We start from the raw sequence: 13,922 nt of genomic DNA on the forward strand, positions 1-13,922 counted from the left end.
ATATTTGCCATCCGCTGAGCGGCAACAACTATTCCATCATCTCTAGGATTTGATTAAAAAAAACACAACTAATGCAGTTAAATCTTTTCGTACTTTGTGATGCTGCTCATCAAATCGTGAGAAATTATGCTCTGAATGCAAGTAATTTATCCAGAAGATTTCTATTCTTTATTTCCACTATTTCCTATTCTTATGTAGACATTTGTTCCCCACTATTCAATATTTCTAGTGCATGATTTGTGTGCTCTCCTGAAGAAACAAAACTACAGTACTTACTATAGTTGCTCTGATGTCATAATTGGGTCAGCAATGAATAAATGAATGAATGAATGGCAACATTTGCGCAAAAATACCCCGCCAAAATACATCTATATATTATAACAGGAAGAGTCAATCTTCTCAGAAACAACCAGTCTCCAACCCAGCCATAGAAACCAGGAACTAACCGTAATCTCATTGAATGGAGGATCACGCTAGTGGGGCCGGACGGCCCATTCCTGCCCACATCTCTTATGTCCCTACAATGAGACATAAGTGATGGGCACCATTTTAATAAAGATCATCAAGGCCTACCCAGAAATACCAGCACGGGGTTTGAGGAGGGAATAAGTCTTCCTATAATTGAAAAACCTTAAAAAAAATTATACGTGTTTCGTATCATCACCTCACTGTCCCCAAACCTTATTCTTTGAAAAGCGAACAGGATTTGACAGCCATTCTGCGCCTCTTCCAGAGACGTTCAAGCGGCACCTACACGAAAAATAAAACTTGGAAGATAAATAATTAGTAACGTATAGAAAGCTCCGACCCGCCGCCATATCGAGGGATGCGATAACTTTACTGCTGCGTTTCTGCTACACTCCAAGGTTGTGGAGGAACATGAAAAGCCCCGGTGCGGCCTTGGAAACGTGGCCCGGCCATGTGAATAAACCAGAGCGGGGCAGCACAAAATCCGTGAGGCTGCTTCCATGATCCATCCGAGCAAAAAGGCGTCGAGTCACCAGGCCGCCGGTTAGAAACAGATCGGACAGCAAAGAAAAAACCCAAAGTTACCTGAACCGAGACATGGGCAGAGAATCCGCAGGCCGCGGGGGCACCAGGTTACACGGTCCGGCGATGGAGAATCGCCAGGCAGGCCTGGCCTTACGCCTCGTAGTCTCGACCGCTGCTGGCAACGAGCACTCACTCTCTCCGCAAGAGGCAGCAACGGAACCGCCGCAGACACCCCTTCCGCTCCGTTTGCTCAGTCAGTCCGCGCTCTGCCCAGCTCAGAGACAGCGACCCACATCATTCTGCACCCTCCCCCCCATCCCAATTTAAAAAAAAACTTTTGTCGGAGAAGGCCGCGACCGGTGTCCGAGCCGGTTTTACAGCCGGCCTGCAACTTGTAGCAGCTTGTAGCAGCCGTGCTCCGCGCACTAACCTAACCTAACCTACCCGTCCGAGGTGACGCGCTTCTTGTTGGTCGAGTAATCGTCCCCCAGGTCCACGCGGTGCCGCTTCGACATGTCTCGGCGTTCTAGAACGGTCCGGGCGCGTTCCACTCCTGTCTCCGCGTTCCACCTCCTCTGTTCCGGGTTGTCACCCGCGTGCTCCGGCAGCGCCTCCCTGGTTTAACCAGCTCGGCTCTGTGTCTTTCACCGCCCCCCTGCCTGCCCCTGTTCTCCTTCAGCGGCCGCTTTCGTGCCCTGGATGATAACCCCCTCCCCCCTGAACCCTGTCGCTGCCGTTACCAGCAACAGGCCCGACTTCCTTTACACTTCACAAAATGGCGGGTCGCAGACCAAAGACGTACCTCGTTCTCGTACGGCCACGCCACGGGTCACACAATAAGGGTGGGAGCTGTGGGTGTTATTTTTTATTTAAAAAAAATATATATATTTAAAGGACATTTGCAATTTGTATTTATAGTCATCTGTCACTTAATGCAAACTACTAAATTATGCGAATTCTGATAATCGATATTTGTTTTCCGCTAATAAAATTAATCAAATTCAATTCCCCTCGATGTAGTTATTTTTATTTAATAATTAACCAGACAGACCTGAGAATGTATTACAAAATAAGCAATACCATTTTGTCATCGGACTAATATTTAGAGCACATTTACTATGTGCAAAATGATAATCACATTCTTGAGTTGAAATACAGTTTGACGATTTACTATCCATAATATTTCAAAAATATGTGCAAGTTAGATTAATTCATGTCTAATTTTCACAGAGAGTAACAAGAAATGGTATTACAAGCAGAGACAATCATTTACTTGGAGAAAGCAAGTATTGCTTCTTCAGCTTAAAAAAAATCTTCATCTGTACATACAGTCTTGGAAGTGTCATTGTTAACTCGCTTAGAGCAGCCCTACAGTGGACAATCCAGTGCAATGTGAATCTTGCTGGTGAGTTAAAATGCCACATGCTTTTTTTAGTAGTGATGCACTCTTAGGCACAATTTCAAGGACTGGTGCGAAATGACCTGTACATTAAATGTAAACAAGATTTATAATCACTTTTATACAATCAAATCATACTCCACTTAGCTATACTCTTTTTCATCAAAGTCCTGTGCAAATATTCCTTTCAAGTATTTTTCCCATTTTCGTTTTAAACATAATTGAGAATGATTCCAAATTTAGGCAATAATTTTCAGAGGAAGATTACTTGCTGTGAAAATAATTATCTCCATATATTGTCACAGCTTATGTTATAAATATGGTTAAATCGATAATAAAATTAGAAATTATTGGAAATGTTGAACCTTGTAAAATAGCACGTAGGGAGAAGGAAACGGTAAATACTTCACCTCAATGCACTGATATCACAGTTATAATAGTTAGAGATCACAGATTTAAGATACAACAAAATAGTTGGGGTGATTGAGATAAGGGTAAAAAGCAAGTGTGAAGTGTGTAGGAAGGAACTGCAGATGCTGGTTTAAACCGAATATAGACACAAAAAGTTGGAGTAACTCAGCAGGACAGACAGCATCTCTGGAGAGAAGGAATGGGTGACATTTCGGGTCGAGTCCCTTCTTCAGACAAAGGTCTCGACCCAAAACATTGCCCATTCCTTCTCTCCAGAGATGCTGCCTGTCCCGCTGAGTTACTCCAGCATTTTGTGTTTAAGCAAGGTGTGAACGTGTGGAAAAAGGAGAGATTTAATGACATAAAAAGAGATTGATGCAATATAATACAAAATCTAGAAAATGTGAATTAGCAGAATGATTGTCTGAAATCGCCAAAATGTATTGCCTGATGTTAATGCTGCCTCATCTGCTAAGTATTATCAGCATTATTTATTTTATTTCAGATTTACGGTACCCATTGTATTTTTCTTTTGTAACTATAAATCCATATCAATCACCAACCCTTCTGCAATTGGAAACAACTTATTTATTATACAAATTCCATTCAGGGATCAGTGCTGATAATACACACCTAGGAATGGTTGTGAGTAGGGAAGAGTTTGTAAAGAGCATCAAGCAGTCATAGACAAGCTAAGTTTACAACGACAAGCTAAGCAGACAGACAGCTCTTCCCGGCTGTTATCAGGCAATGGAATCATCCTACCTCAACCAGACAGCAGTGCTGAACTACTATCTACCTCTTTGGTCACCCCCGGACTATCCTTGATCGGACTTTGCTGGTTTTTCCTTACACTAAACGTTATTCCCATATCATGTATCTATACACTGTAAATGGATCGATTGTAAACATGTATTGTTTTTCTGCTGACTGGCGGCGCTGTTAACAGCGGAGGCTCGCCTGCAGTCCGTCTGTCTTTACTTTTTTCTGTTGTTTTTTTTGTCTTGTTTTGGTTAAGTTTTAGTTTGTTGGGTTGTGTTAGAGGGGGGGTGAAACATGTTCTCTGTCTCTTCCTTCGGGGGAATGCGACTTTTTCGTGTCGTATCCCCCTTCTCTGCCTCCGTCTGCGTTGAGGCCTAATGGCGGAGCTGGCGGCCTCCAGCCTGCGACTGACCCCGAGGCTCCGGAGGCAGAGCCAGCCAGGACTCACCAACGATAGGCTGGCCGTCTTCGGGGCTAAGGCAGCGGTGGCCCGACTTGCTGGCTTTCGGCGGCGGCCTGGAGCTGATGCAGCGGGGCTCGGAGCTGAGACTGCGGGACCCGGAGCTGGGGCAGCGGCACGGAGCAGAGACTGCGAGACCCGGAGCTGGGGCGGTGGCCCGGAGCGGAGACTGCCGGACCCGGAGCCGGGGCGGCGGCCCGGTGCGGAGACTGCGGGACCCGGAGCTGGGGCGGCGGCCTGGAACTGGGGCGACTGCCCGGAGCTGATGCTGTGGCAGGCCTTCTCAGAGCGGAGACGGCGTTCCGGCTTTCGGCGGCGGCGACATCACCACGGAGGTCCGCTGGACTGGAGGGCGGCATCTCCGGCCTGGATCGATCGCCTCAGCGCAGAGGGAGAACAAGGAGGGAAGAGACGGAGACTAAGGACTTTGCCTCCATCACAGTGAGGATGTGCTTGGTGAACTCACTGCGGTGGATGTTTAATTTGTGTTTATTGTATGTTTTGTTTTTATTGGTTCTGTGTATGACTGCAGGCAACATAATTTCGTTCAGACCGAAAGGTCTGAATGACAATAAAGGAATCTAATCTAATCTAATCTAATCTAAACTGCAACTTACCATGCAACAAAAGCTTTTCACTGTACCTCGGCACATGTTAAAATAAACTAAACTAAAGTGAATGAACAAGAGCATGGTTGATGGAACACACTGTAGAAAAAAAAGAATTCATTTACGTTGGGGCACAAAGCAGTGAAGCAGGGGGTTTGGGTACTGTTGATGTTCAAAGTATACAAGTCACTGAAAACAAATTTATATGGCAGCAAGTAATTAAGAAATAGTATGGTGGCGTTTAATATAAGAGGAATTTAGTAGTGGAATAGCAATGTCTAACTACAGATAGGAGACTGGTGAGTATTGTGCTCAGCTTTAATCTTACTGAAAAAAAGGCTTTACTTGTCATTGAGGGAGTAAGACAAAGATTCAGCAAACATATTCCAGGGTGGATGGGTTTGCCCAATGAGGAGAGATCTGGAAGACTAATTCTGCACAAGCTAAAGTTTAGAGCTAAAGTTTAAAGATAAGAGCTGATCTCATTTAAAGCTACAAAATTCTTACAGGGCTTGATCGATTGCATGTAGGTAGGATGTTTGCCTTGGTTGACGAATCAGAGATCACAGTCTCAGAACATGGGTGAGGCCACAAATCTGAGATGAGGATTTTCTCCACTCAGAAGGGAGTGAATCTTTGCCCCAGAGGACTGTGCACTGAGTTTTTTCAAAACCAAGATCAATAGATTTCAAGGTATTAAAAGAATGAGGGAAATGGGGGATAGTGCAAGAAATGGAGCTGAGATAGAAAATCAGCCATGATGTCTGGAGAAACAGCGTGGAAACAGGCCTTTCGGCCCACCACGTCCACGCTGAGATGTGATCACCCGCCCACCAGTTTTCTGTTAGCTCAATTTCACATTTTACAATTTATAGGACGAGGACGAGGTAGAGTCACTGTGGATTGAGTTGAGGAATTGCAAAGGCAAGAAGACACAAATTGGTGTTATCTACAGACCCCCCAATAGTAGCCCGGATGTAGGGTCTAAGTTGCAGCTGGCATGTAACAAATGTAATGCCATTGTGGTGATGGGGGATTTCAATATGCAGATAGACTGGGAAAACCAGGTTGGTTCAGGACCCCAAGAAAGAGAGTTTGTAGAATGCCTCCGAGATGGATTCTTAGAGCAGCTTGTAATGGAGCCTACCAGAGAAAAGGCAATTCTGGATTTAGTGTTGTCCAATGAACCAGATTTGATAAGAGAACTAGAGGTAAAGGCACTACTTGGAGGTAGTGATCATAATATGATAGGTATGTTACAAAACTTACCTTCAGCGGCGCTGCAGTTCTGACACTGGCCGTGTGCGCAACTTTGGCGCCTTTGAGAGGGGGGCGGGTTTTTCTCCAGCCTGTTCAAATCGATTTTTGTCAGGCTGTTTAGCTGCTGAAGAATAATCGCTTCGACATCGGTTTTATTAAGTTTTCTTTTAACTGCGCTGGATATTTTAATAGCAGGAGTAAATTAAAAATAATCTTCTAAAGCCGTCAACGCCGACAACGGGGACAGATTTCATGTACGGGACGGGTAAAGGAAAGCCGTTTATTTTACATATAAACGTGCTTCTTAGGATGCCTTTAATCAAAATTTCACATCGCGTAAATGTGACTTAGGCCCCATACGAACCGGCAGTATTTTTCCTGCCGATATGGGGTTTAAATTCACCGCAAATGCAACGTTCCAAACGATCGCGTTCCACAAAATCCCACTCGCAAGATTATTTAAATGGCCGTTAATTTACGGGAATTAAACACTAAATTCCTTCCATTTAGCCTATAAATTCATGACTATGAGATTTAAAAATCATGTTATATTGTGAATTCTTGTGTGACTGTTATTTGGACACTTAGGCTATTTAAAAATGTTAACCTTTTCTTAAGAAATGGATAGATGTTTAGATCTAGTAATTGAATTTTGTAATTAGCTACAATTAGGTAACTAACTAATTATATGCTTTAATTTCAGGTCATCCAAGTAAGATGTTTCATATTTGTTTCAGAATGCTTCAATCTATAATAACTGAAAATTTCATTCAGTTCTCTTAATTTTTATGAAAGTTATGGGCTTTTGACTGTCCTCGATCACAACATTTGAGTTAAGTCAATGGAAAAGCAATGCTAATCTCCCAGTATGAAAATGGCCATAACCTTTTTAATACTGAAGATATGAAAGTGAATTAGGTGTCAAATTAAACTTCTTTTTATGCTTTATCTGATGGGATAAATTGCAGACTTGATTTTTATAATCTAAAATTTTTGTAACATTGCCAAATATGATTAGTTTTAATCTGCAATTTGAGAAGGAGAAGGTTAAATCGGAAGTGGCAGTGATGCAGTTGAACAAAGGGGATTATGAAGGCATGAGAGAGGAGCTGGCCAAGGTAGACTGGAAAGGGATACTAGCAGGACTGACGATGGAACAGCAATGGCAGGAATTTCTGGGCATAATCCGGAAGACACAGGATCATTTCATTCCAAAAAGGAAGAAAGATTCTAAGGGGAGTAGGAGGCAACCGTGGCTGACAAGAGAAGTTAGGGATAGAATAAAACTAAAAGAAAAGATGTATAACACAGCAAAGAGTAGCCGGAAGCCAGAGGATTGGGAGGGGAAGCTGGCCAGGAATGTAAGGAAGGACAGTAAAAGCTTCTTTAGATATGTTAAGGGAAAAAGAATAGCAAAGTCAAATGTGGGTCCCTTGAAGGCAGACACGGGTGAAATTATTATGGGGAACAAGGAGATGGCAGAAGAGTTGAACAGGTACTTCGGATCTGTCTTCACTAAAGAAGACACAAACAATCTCCCAGAAGTACTGGAGGGCAGAGGATCTAAGGGGGTCGAGGAACTGAAATAAACTTTCATTAGGCGAGAAATAGTATTGGGTAGGCTAATGGGACTGAAGGATGATAAATCCCCTGGGCCTGATGGACTGCATCCCAGGGTCCTCAGGTGGGTGGCTCTAGAAATAGTGGACCCATTGGTGATCATTTTCCAATGTTCAATAGATTCAGGATCAGTTCCTGTGGATTGGAGAATAGCTAATGTTATCCCAATTTTCAAGAAAGGAGCGAGAGAGAAAACGGGGAATTACAGACCAGTTAGCCTGACTTCGGTGGTGGGAAAGATGCTGGAGTCAATTATTAAAGAGGTAATAATGGGGCATTGGATAGCAGTAAAAGGATTAGTCCAAGTCAGCATGGATTTATGAAAGGGAAATCATGCTTGACTAATCTTCTGGAATTTTTCGAGGATGTGACATAAAATGGATGAAGGGGGGCCAGTGGATGTAGTGTATCAAGACTTTCAGAAAGCCTTTGATAAGGTCCTGTACGAGAGACTGGTGACTAAAATTAGAGCACATGGTATTGGGGGTAGGGTGTTGACATGGATAGAAAATTGGTTGACAAACAGGAAGCAAAGAGTAGGAGTGAACGGGTCCTTTTCAGAATGGCAGGCAGTGGCGAGTGGAGGGCCGCAACTGTTTACCATATATATTAATGATTTGGAAGAGGAAATTAGGAGCAACACTAGCAAGTTTGCGGATGACACAAAGCTGGGTGGCACTGTGAACTGTGAAGAGGATGTTTGGAGGTTGCAGGGTGACCTGGATAGGTTGAGTGAGTGGGCAGATGCGTGGCAGATGCTGTATAATATAGTTAGTGAGGTTATCCACTTTGGTGGCAAAAACAAGGGGGCAGATTATTATCTCAATGGGTAGACAAAAGTGCTGGAGAAACTCAGTGGGTGCAGCAGCATCTATGGAGCGAAGGAAATAGGCAACGTTTCGGGCAGAAACCCTTCTTATCTCAATGGGGTTAGGTTAGGTAAGGGGGAGGTGCAACGAGACCTGGGTGTCCTTGTACACTGGTCACTGAAAGTTGGCGTGCAGGTACAGCAGGCAGTGAAGAAAGCTAATGGAATGTTGGCCTTCATAACAAGAGGATTTTAGTATAGGAGTAGAGAGGTTCTTCTACAGTTGTATAGGGCTCTGGTAAGACCACATCTGGAGTATTGTGTACAGTTTTGGTCTAATTTGAGGAAGGAAATCCTTGTGATTGTGGCAGTGCAGCATAGGTTCACGAGATTGATCCCTGGGATGGCTGGACTGTCATATGAGGAAAGATTGAAAAGACTAGGCTTGTATTCACTGGAGTTTAGAAGGATGAGGGGGCATCTTATAGAAACATATAAAATTATAAAAGGACTGGACAAGCTATATGCAGGAAAAATGTTCCCAATGTTGGGCGAGTCCAGAACCAGGGGCCACAGTCTTAGATTAAAGGGGAGGCCATTTAAGACTGAAGTGAGAAAAAACCTTTTCGCCCAGAGAGTTGTGAATTTGTGGAATTCCCTGCCACAGAGGGCAGTGGAGGCTAAATCACTGGATGGATTTAAGAGAGCTCTAGGGGCTAGTGGATTCAAGGGATATGTGGAGAAGGCAGGCACGGGTTATTGATTGGGGACGATCAGCCATGATCACAATGAATTTCGGTGCTTGCTCGAAGGACCGAATGGCCTCCTCCTGCAGCTATTTTCTATGTTTCTAGAGGCAAATTTTATAGAAGCCGATCAACCTACAAACCCAGGGCTCTCGCTTAACTTTTTTTCCCTGTTGCCAGCCGGGCAACTTAGGCAGCTTTTTAGGTTGCCAAATGACAGTTTAGGTGGTCATTTAAGATGGCTTGCATGACGCGTGCGATAATGTGCTCGGACGAAGTGCGTAGTTACCAGTCGGAATTATGCCCAATGAAGCATTCACATATTATTTCAGCTTCAAATAAAGTCACAAACTAAACATATTCACCAATCAAGACATGATATATACCACAATGCAGCAAAATTATAATACAGTATCTCAACTCTTTTTACACATTGCAATGAATGCAATTTCTATTATTTCTTTCCACTTCCAAACAAAAATGTGGTTGGATTATTCAGCGTATGATCAACTTGTGTCAATAAATCCTGGACCATGATAACATATATGCTTAACCATGCACACTACAGATTGATGCAAGCATGTTTTCTGTGAAGGACCAAAAATGATCATGACATGGCCATAGCATGGGTCGTTATTGCTATTGGTACAGAAACATTCTCGCTTCCCACATGATTTGACCACAACAAAATATACAGGTTGCAAGGAATTTTCTAAAGACATTTTATGATAATAGCTGTTAAAACTGACTATACCCATCTGACAGGTTAAACATTACACTAACTAACAAGAGATGGCCAATGGACATAAATGCAGCATTTATTTGCCGTTAAAATGAATTCTGTAATAACGTGTCAACGGTAGCAGTGACAATTGAACACTGCGGTTTTAATGTTTCACGTGTTCACAATTTAATTAAACCATCTTTATGGATTAAAACAAATAATAACATTGGGAATTAAAACATATTTGATTGTATTCTGTTATCAAACATAGTCAATGCTCGCTCTGAAGACATTTCCAGCACAATATGGCTGGGAGGGGGGGGGGGGGGGGGGGGGTGAATCGGTGGATAGATGGCGGCGGCGGGGGGGGGGGGGGGGGGGGGGGGGGGTCTTGTGAAGGCAATCGGTGCGGAATGGATGGATTGAGGCAGGGGAATTAATGCGTGTTGATTGGAGTAGGTAAAATTGTGAGGGGAGAGCCCGGGGGATGACAGTGGGGTTGAATGGGGGGGACCTGTGCAGGATGGATGGGGGTAGCAGTGCAGGATGAAGGGGTGGAGCAGTGCAGGATGGATGGCAAGGGGGGTCAGTACAGGATGAATTGGGGGACCAGTGTAGGATTGATGGGGAGTGGCAGGAGAATCAATGCGAGGTGGATAGGGAGATCAGTGCACGATGAATAGATGGGGGGGTGTAGATGAGGAGGGGAGCACACGGGATGTCAGTGAGGACAGAATAGACGCAGGAATGGAGATCAGTGCGGGATGGAGAGGAGGGGCCTCAGGATAAGGGGGGTGGAGGGGGCGTACAAGAGAGAGAGAGAGAGAGAGAGGAAGGGGCAGAGGAGGTGGGAAGGAAGGTCAGTGCTCCTCGGCAACACCGGCATCATCGCTGCCTTGGCCGTGACCAGGCACGGAAATCGCTATCAAAATATGGAGGGAACCGGGGGACAGGAGGGACACAATATCTTGGTGGCGCGCGAGGCTTCGGAGGCCCTGTGAAGGGTAATTTCAGCTCAATCCAGCGCTAAATGCAGCTCAACTTTGCCTGTCTCGCCTGGTCATGCCTGGACTGATGACATATTTCCCGTACAGCAGTATGGCGGGACAGGCAGAGTTGAGCTGGGTTTAGCGCTGCTTCTCTGCGTTGGCTGTGGGCCTGGGGGCGCCGCGCCCGTCTGACTCTCGACGGCTCTGGCTACCCGTGGGGGGGGGGGGTAGCTCTCGGGTGGGGACCTCTCAAAACGTGTCCCCCCTGCCGCCCCTCCCCCCCCCCCCGGGATCTCCGCCCCTGCCTGTCCATCGCCAAGTGTCGCCGCCAAAGGGGGAGGCAGTTGGGATCTCCTCGCCACCGCCTCCCCTCCTCCGCCAACCAACAGGAAGGTGCGGGGCCGAGCGGTGCAGATGCTTCAGATGGCGGAAGGGGGTCTCCCCCTTCCTCCCTCCTCCCAGCCTCGGCGTGCGATAGGGTTTCTTTTGAAAGCGCCACTGGCGTAGTGGCATGCTGCGGCCCTTATCAGGGCAGGCGGGGGGCGGGAGGAGATGCCGCCGCCGTCGCCGCTGCTGCTGCTGTTCAGGGCCCGTCATTCGCTCCGACCCTCCGTCACCTCACACCCCGTATCTTTCCCACGCATTACTGCCGTCGCCGACACAAAACGTCACGTTCCTTTTCTCCAGAGATGCTGCCTGACCCGCTGAGTTACTCCAGTTTTTTGTGTTTATCTTCGGTACAAACCAGTATCTGCGTGCCAAGCCGGGCAAAATGACTCGGCGTTTAGGTTGCCCGGCGGCACTTTGGGTGGTCAGTGGCACCCGGGCAACCGCTAATTTCGAGCCCTGTAAACCTGCATGTCTTTGGGGTATGGGACGAAAGTGGAGGACCAGAGAAAACCCTCATGGTCACAGCGAGAACGTACAAACCGACAGCACCCGTGGTCAGGATCGACTCCTGCTCTCTGGTGCTGTGAGGAAGCAGCTCTACCGCTGTGCCGCCCTGTAAAGGTCAACTAATGACGGAGCAGGCTCAAAAGGCCAGTCTGTCTACTCCTGTTCTGAAATGTTTTATGTTAATGATATCCACAAACAAAGTTTTCAAGGTGAACACAGTGTGTCTGGATGACCTTTCTGTGCACCTAGATTGTGACGTTTTGCAGCTTTAATGCGTGGAAAGATTGTGTAACAAGGGAACTGAAAGTCAAAATGAAATTGCTCTACAGCCAGGATTACTACTTCCATGGAGATTCTCACCGACGATACATATTTAAGTCATGGAAAAATCATACAATCTGAACCCATTAGAAAGATCCAAGTAGAACGTGGTGTCCCTCAACATTATGTAAGAGTAGAATCTTGCCAAATAAGCATGTTTGTTGATTGCTGACCCAGGGACCCAACCCACTGTGCTGGTCAAGAAGGCATATACAATATTTGCCTTCATTAGCCTGAACATAGAATATAAGAGACACAAGAGATCACAGACGCCCGAATCTGAGGCAAAAAAACAAATTGTTGAAGGAACTCAACGGGTCAGGCAGCATCTGTGGAGGCACAGGATTCGTTTTATGCTCAAAATGAGGCTTTCAGTCCCAGGGCATCCGAAATGTCTTCCCTTTTTCAGGGGAAATACCTTCTATTCTACTGTGGATAATGTAGCTCTCTCTTACATTCCTCAATTTCCCAGACCTGCCCTCACCAATCCCCAGCCGTCCACCCATGGACATCCATCATGCTACCAGCCTAAGCATTCAGCACATTATACGTTGTCATTACCACCATCTGCCGCAGAAATCCATGACCAATCACATCTTCCGCTGGCCACCCCTTTCTGCTTTTCATATGGCCACCCGTTCCATGACTCCCCCCGTTCCCGCCCTCCCTCAGCCTCTTCTCATCCCTGTCCCCCTCGGCATTTTACCCTGTAACCATTGGACGTGGAACACTTGTCCCTACACCTCCCTCACCACCATCCAGGGAACTAAGACAAAGATTAAGCAATCATTGCTACCTGCATTTTATCCGCAATGACGATCTTGACATCACATCCTTAACGCAATCAGGTTTGTAAGATTTAGGTCAGATTTGTCTACCCGTACAAAGCCATGCTGACTGTCCTTTTTAACCCATTCTTTTCTAAATGCAAGTGAAACCTGTCCCTGAGAATCCTCTTCAATAGCTTCCCTATCACTGACAGGAGGTCAATTATTTTCTGGATTATCTATCTATACTATTACTTAAACTCTCATCTTGACCACTTCCTGTCTGCGTTGTAATTAAATTTAGCGCTACGATTTTTCGCCGACTGAACTTTCTAGTGCCTTTCCCCAACAGTGGAAAATGCTGATTCTGCTGTGGGGGGACGTTCATGTTAAATTATATAATGTGTTGTGTCATTTTTATTTTTTTTATTTTTCTATGGATGTACGGAAACCTAATTATTTCTTCTATGTAAAGCACTTTGGTTTCAACGCGAGTTGATTTAAACGTGCTATATAAATAAAATTTACTTACTTACTTACTTTACTTACCTTACTCACCATTCTCCTCTGCTCCAAGTCAAATAATTTCCGATCGGTGAAATAGTACAAAAGTTATGAAGGTTTTGAAGGTTCCCCCTCCCCCACACCCCCCTTCCCCACATTCCCCCCCCCCCCCCCACCCCCCTCCTCCCCCATACCCTGCCTCCCACACACACACCATTCCCCCAATATTATATTCTTGGCCAGCTCACCTTCGTACCTCATCGTTTCTCCCCGTATTGCCTTTTTAGTTATCTTCTGTTGCTCTTTAAAAGTTTCCCAATCCTCTGGCTTTCCGCTCATCTTTGGTCTGTTATACTTCTTCTCTTTTATTTTTATACTGTCCCTGACTACATCAAAAGTCTGCTTACCCACCACACCACCTCCAGGTCCCTCAGATCGGCCGACTTGGGGTTACTGAACATCCCGCGGTCTAGGCATAAGCTCAGGGGCGACCGCGCCTTTGCGGTTGCAGCTCATAGACTGTGGAACAGCATCCCATTTCCCATCAGAACTGCCCCCTCCATCGACTCTTTTAAGTCGAGACTTAAAACTCATCTTTACTCTCAAGCCTTTCTTGACGTCCTCTGAGGGAGGGCTATATGTATGTATTTATG

The 13,922-nt window shown here is 45.5% G+C and overlaps 1 protein-coding gene across 3 annotated transcripts in view; it reads right to left on the reverse strand.

Moving 5' to 3' along the window:
* dhx15 (DEAH-box helicase 15) overlaps positions 1-1,779 on the reverse strand; it is a 135,685-nt gene extending 133,906 nt beyond the window's left edge. Inside the window, exon 1 of one of the 3 annotated variants that reach the window (XR_004412961.1) lies at positions 1,438-1,772. Coding sequence is in view for 2 of the 3 variants with exons in the window: in XM_033026364.1 (XP_032882255.1) it covers positions 1,438-1,508 (71 nt within the window). In the remaining variant the exon portion in view is untranslated. Of the gene's footprint in view, positions 1-1,053; positions 1,309-1,437 lie in introns of those variants that run through there. The other 2 variants (XM_033026364.1, XM_033026370.1) reach the window with 2 other exon arrangements.
* Positions 1,780-13,922: the final 12,143 nt, after the last annotated feature.

Source organism: Amblyraja radiata, chromosome 1 (genome assembly GCF_010909765.2).
Source record: "Amblyraja radiata isolate CabotCenter1 chromosome 1, sAmbRad1.1.pri, whole genome shotgun sequence".
In the NCBI taxonomy this organism is placed as follows: Eukaryota; Metazoa; Chordata; class Chondrichthyes; order Rajiformes; family Rajidae; genus Amblyraja; species Amblyraja radiata.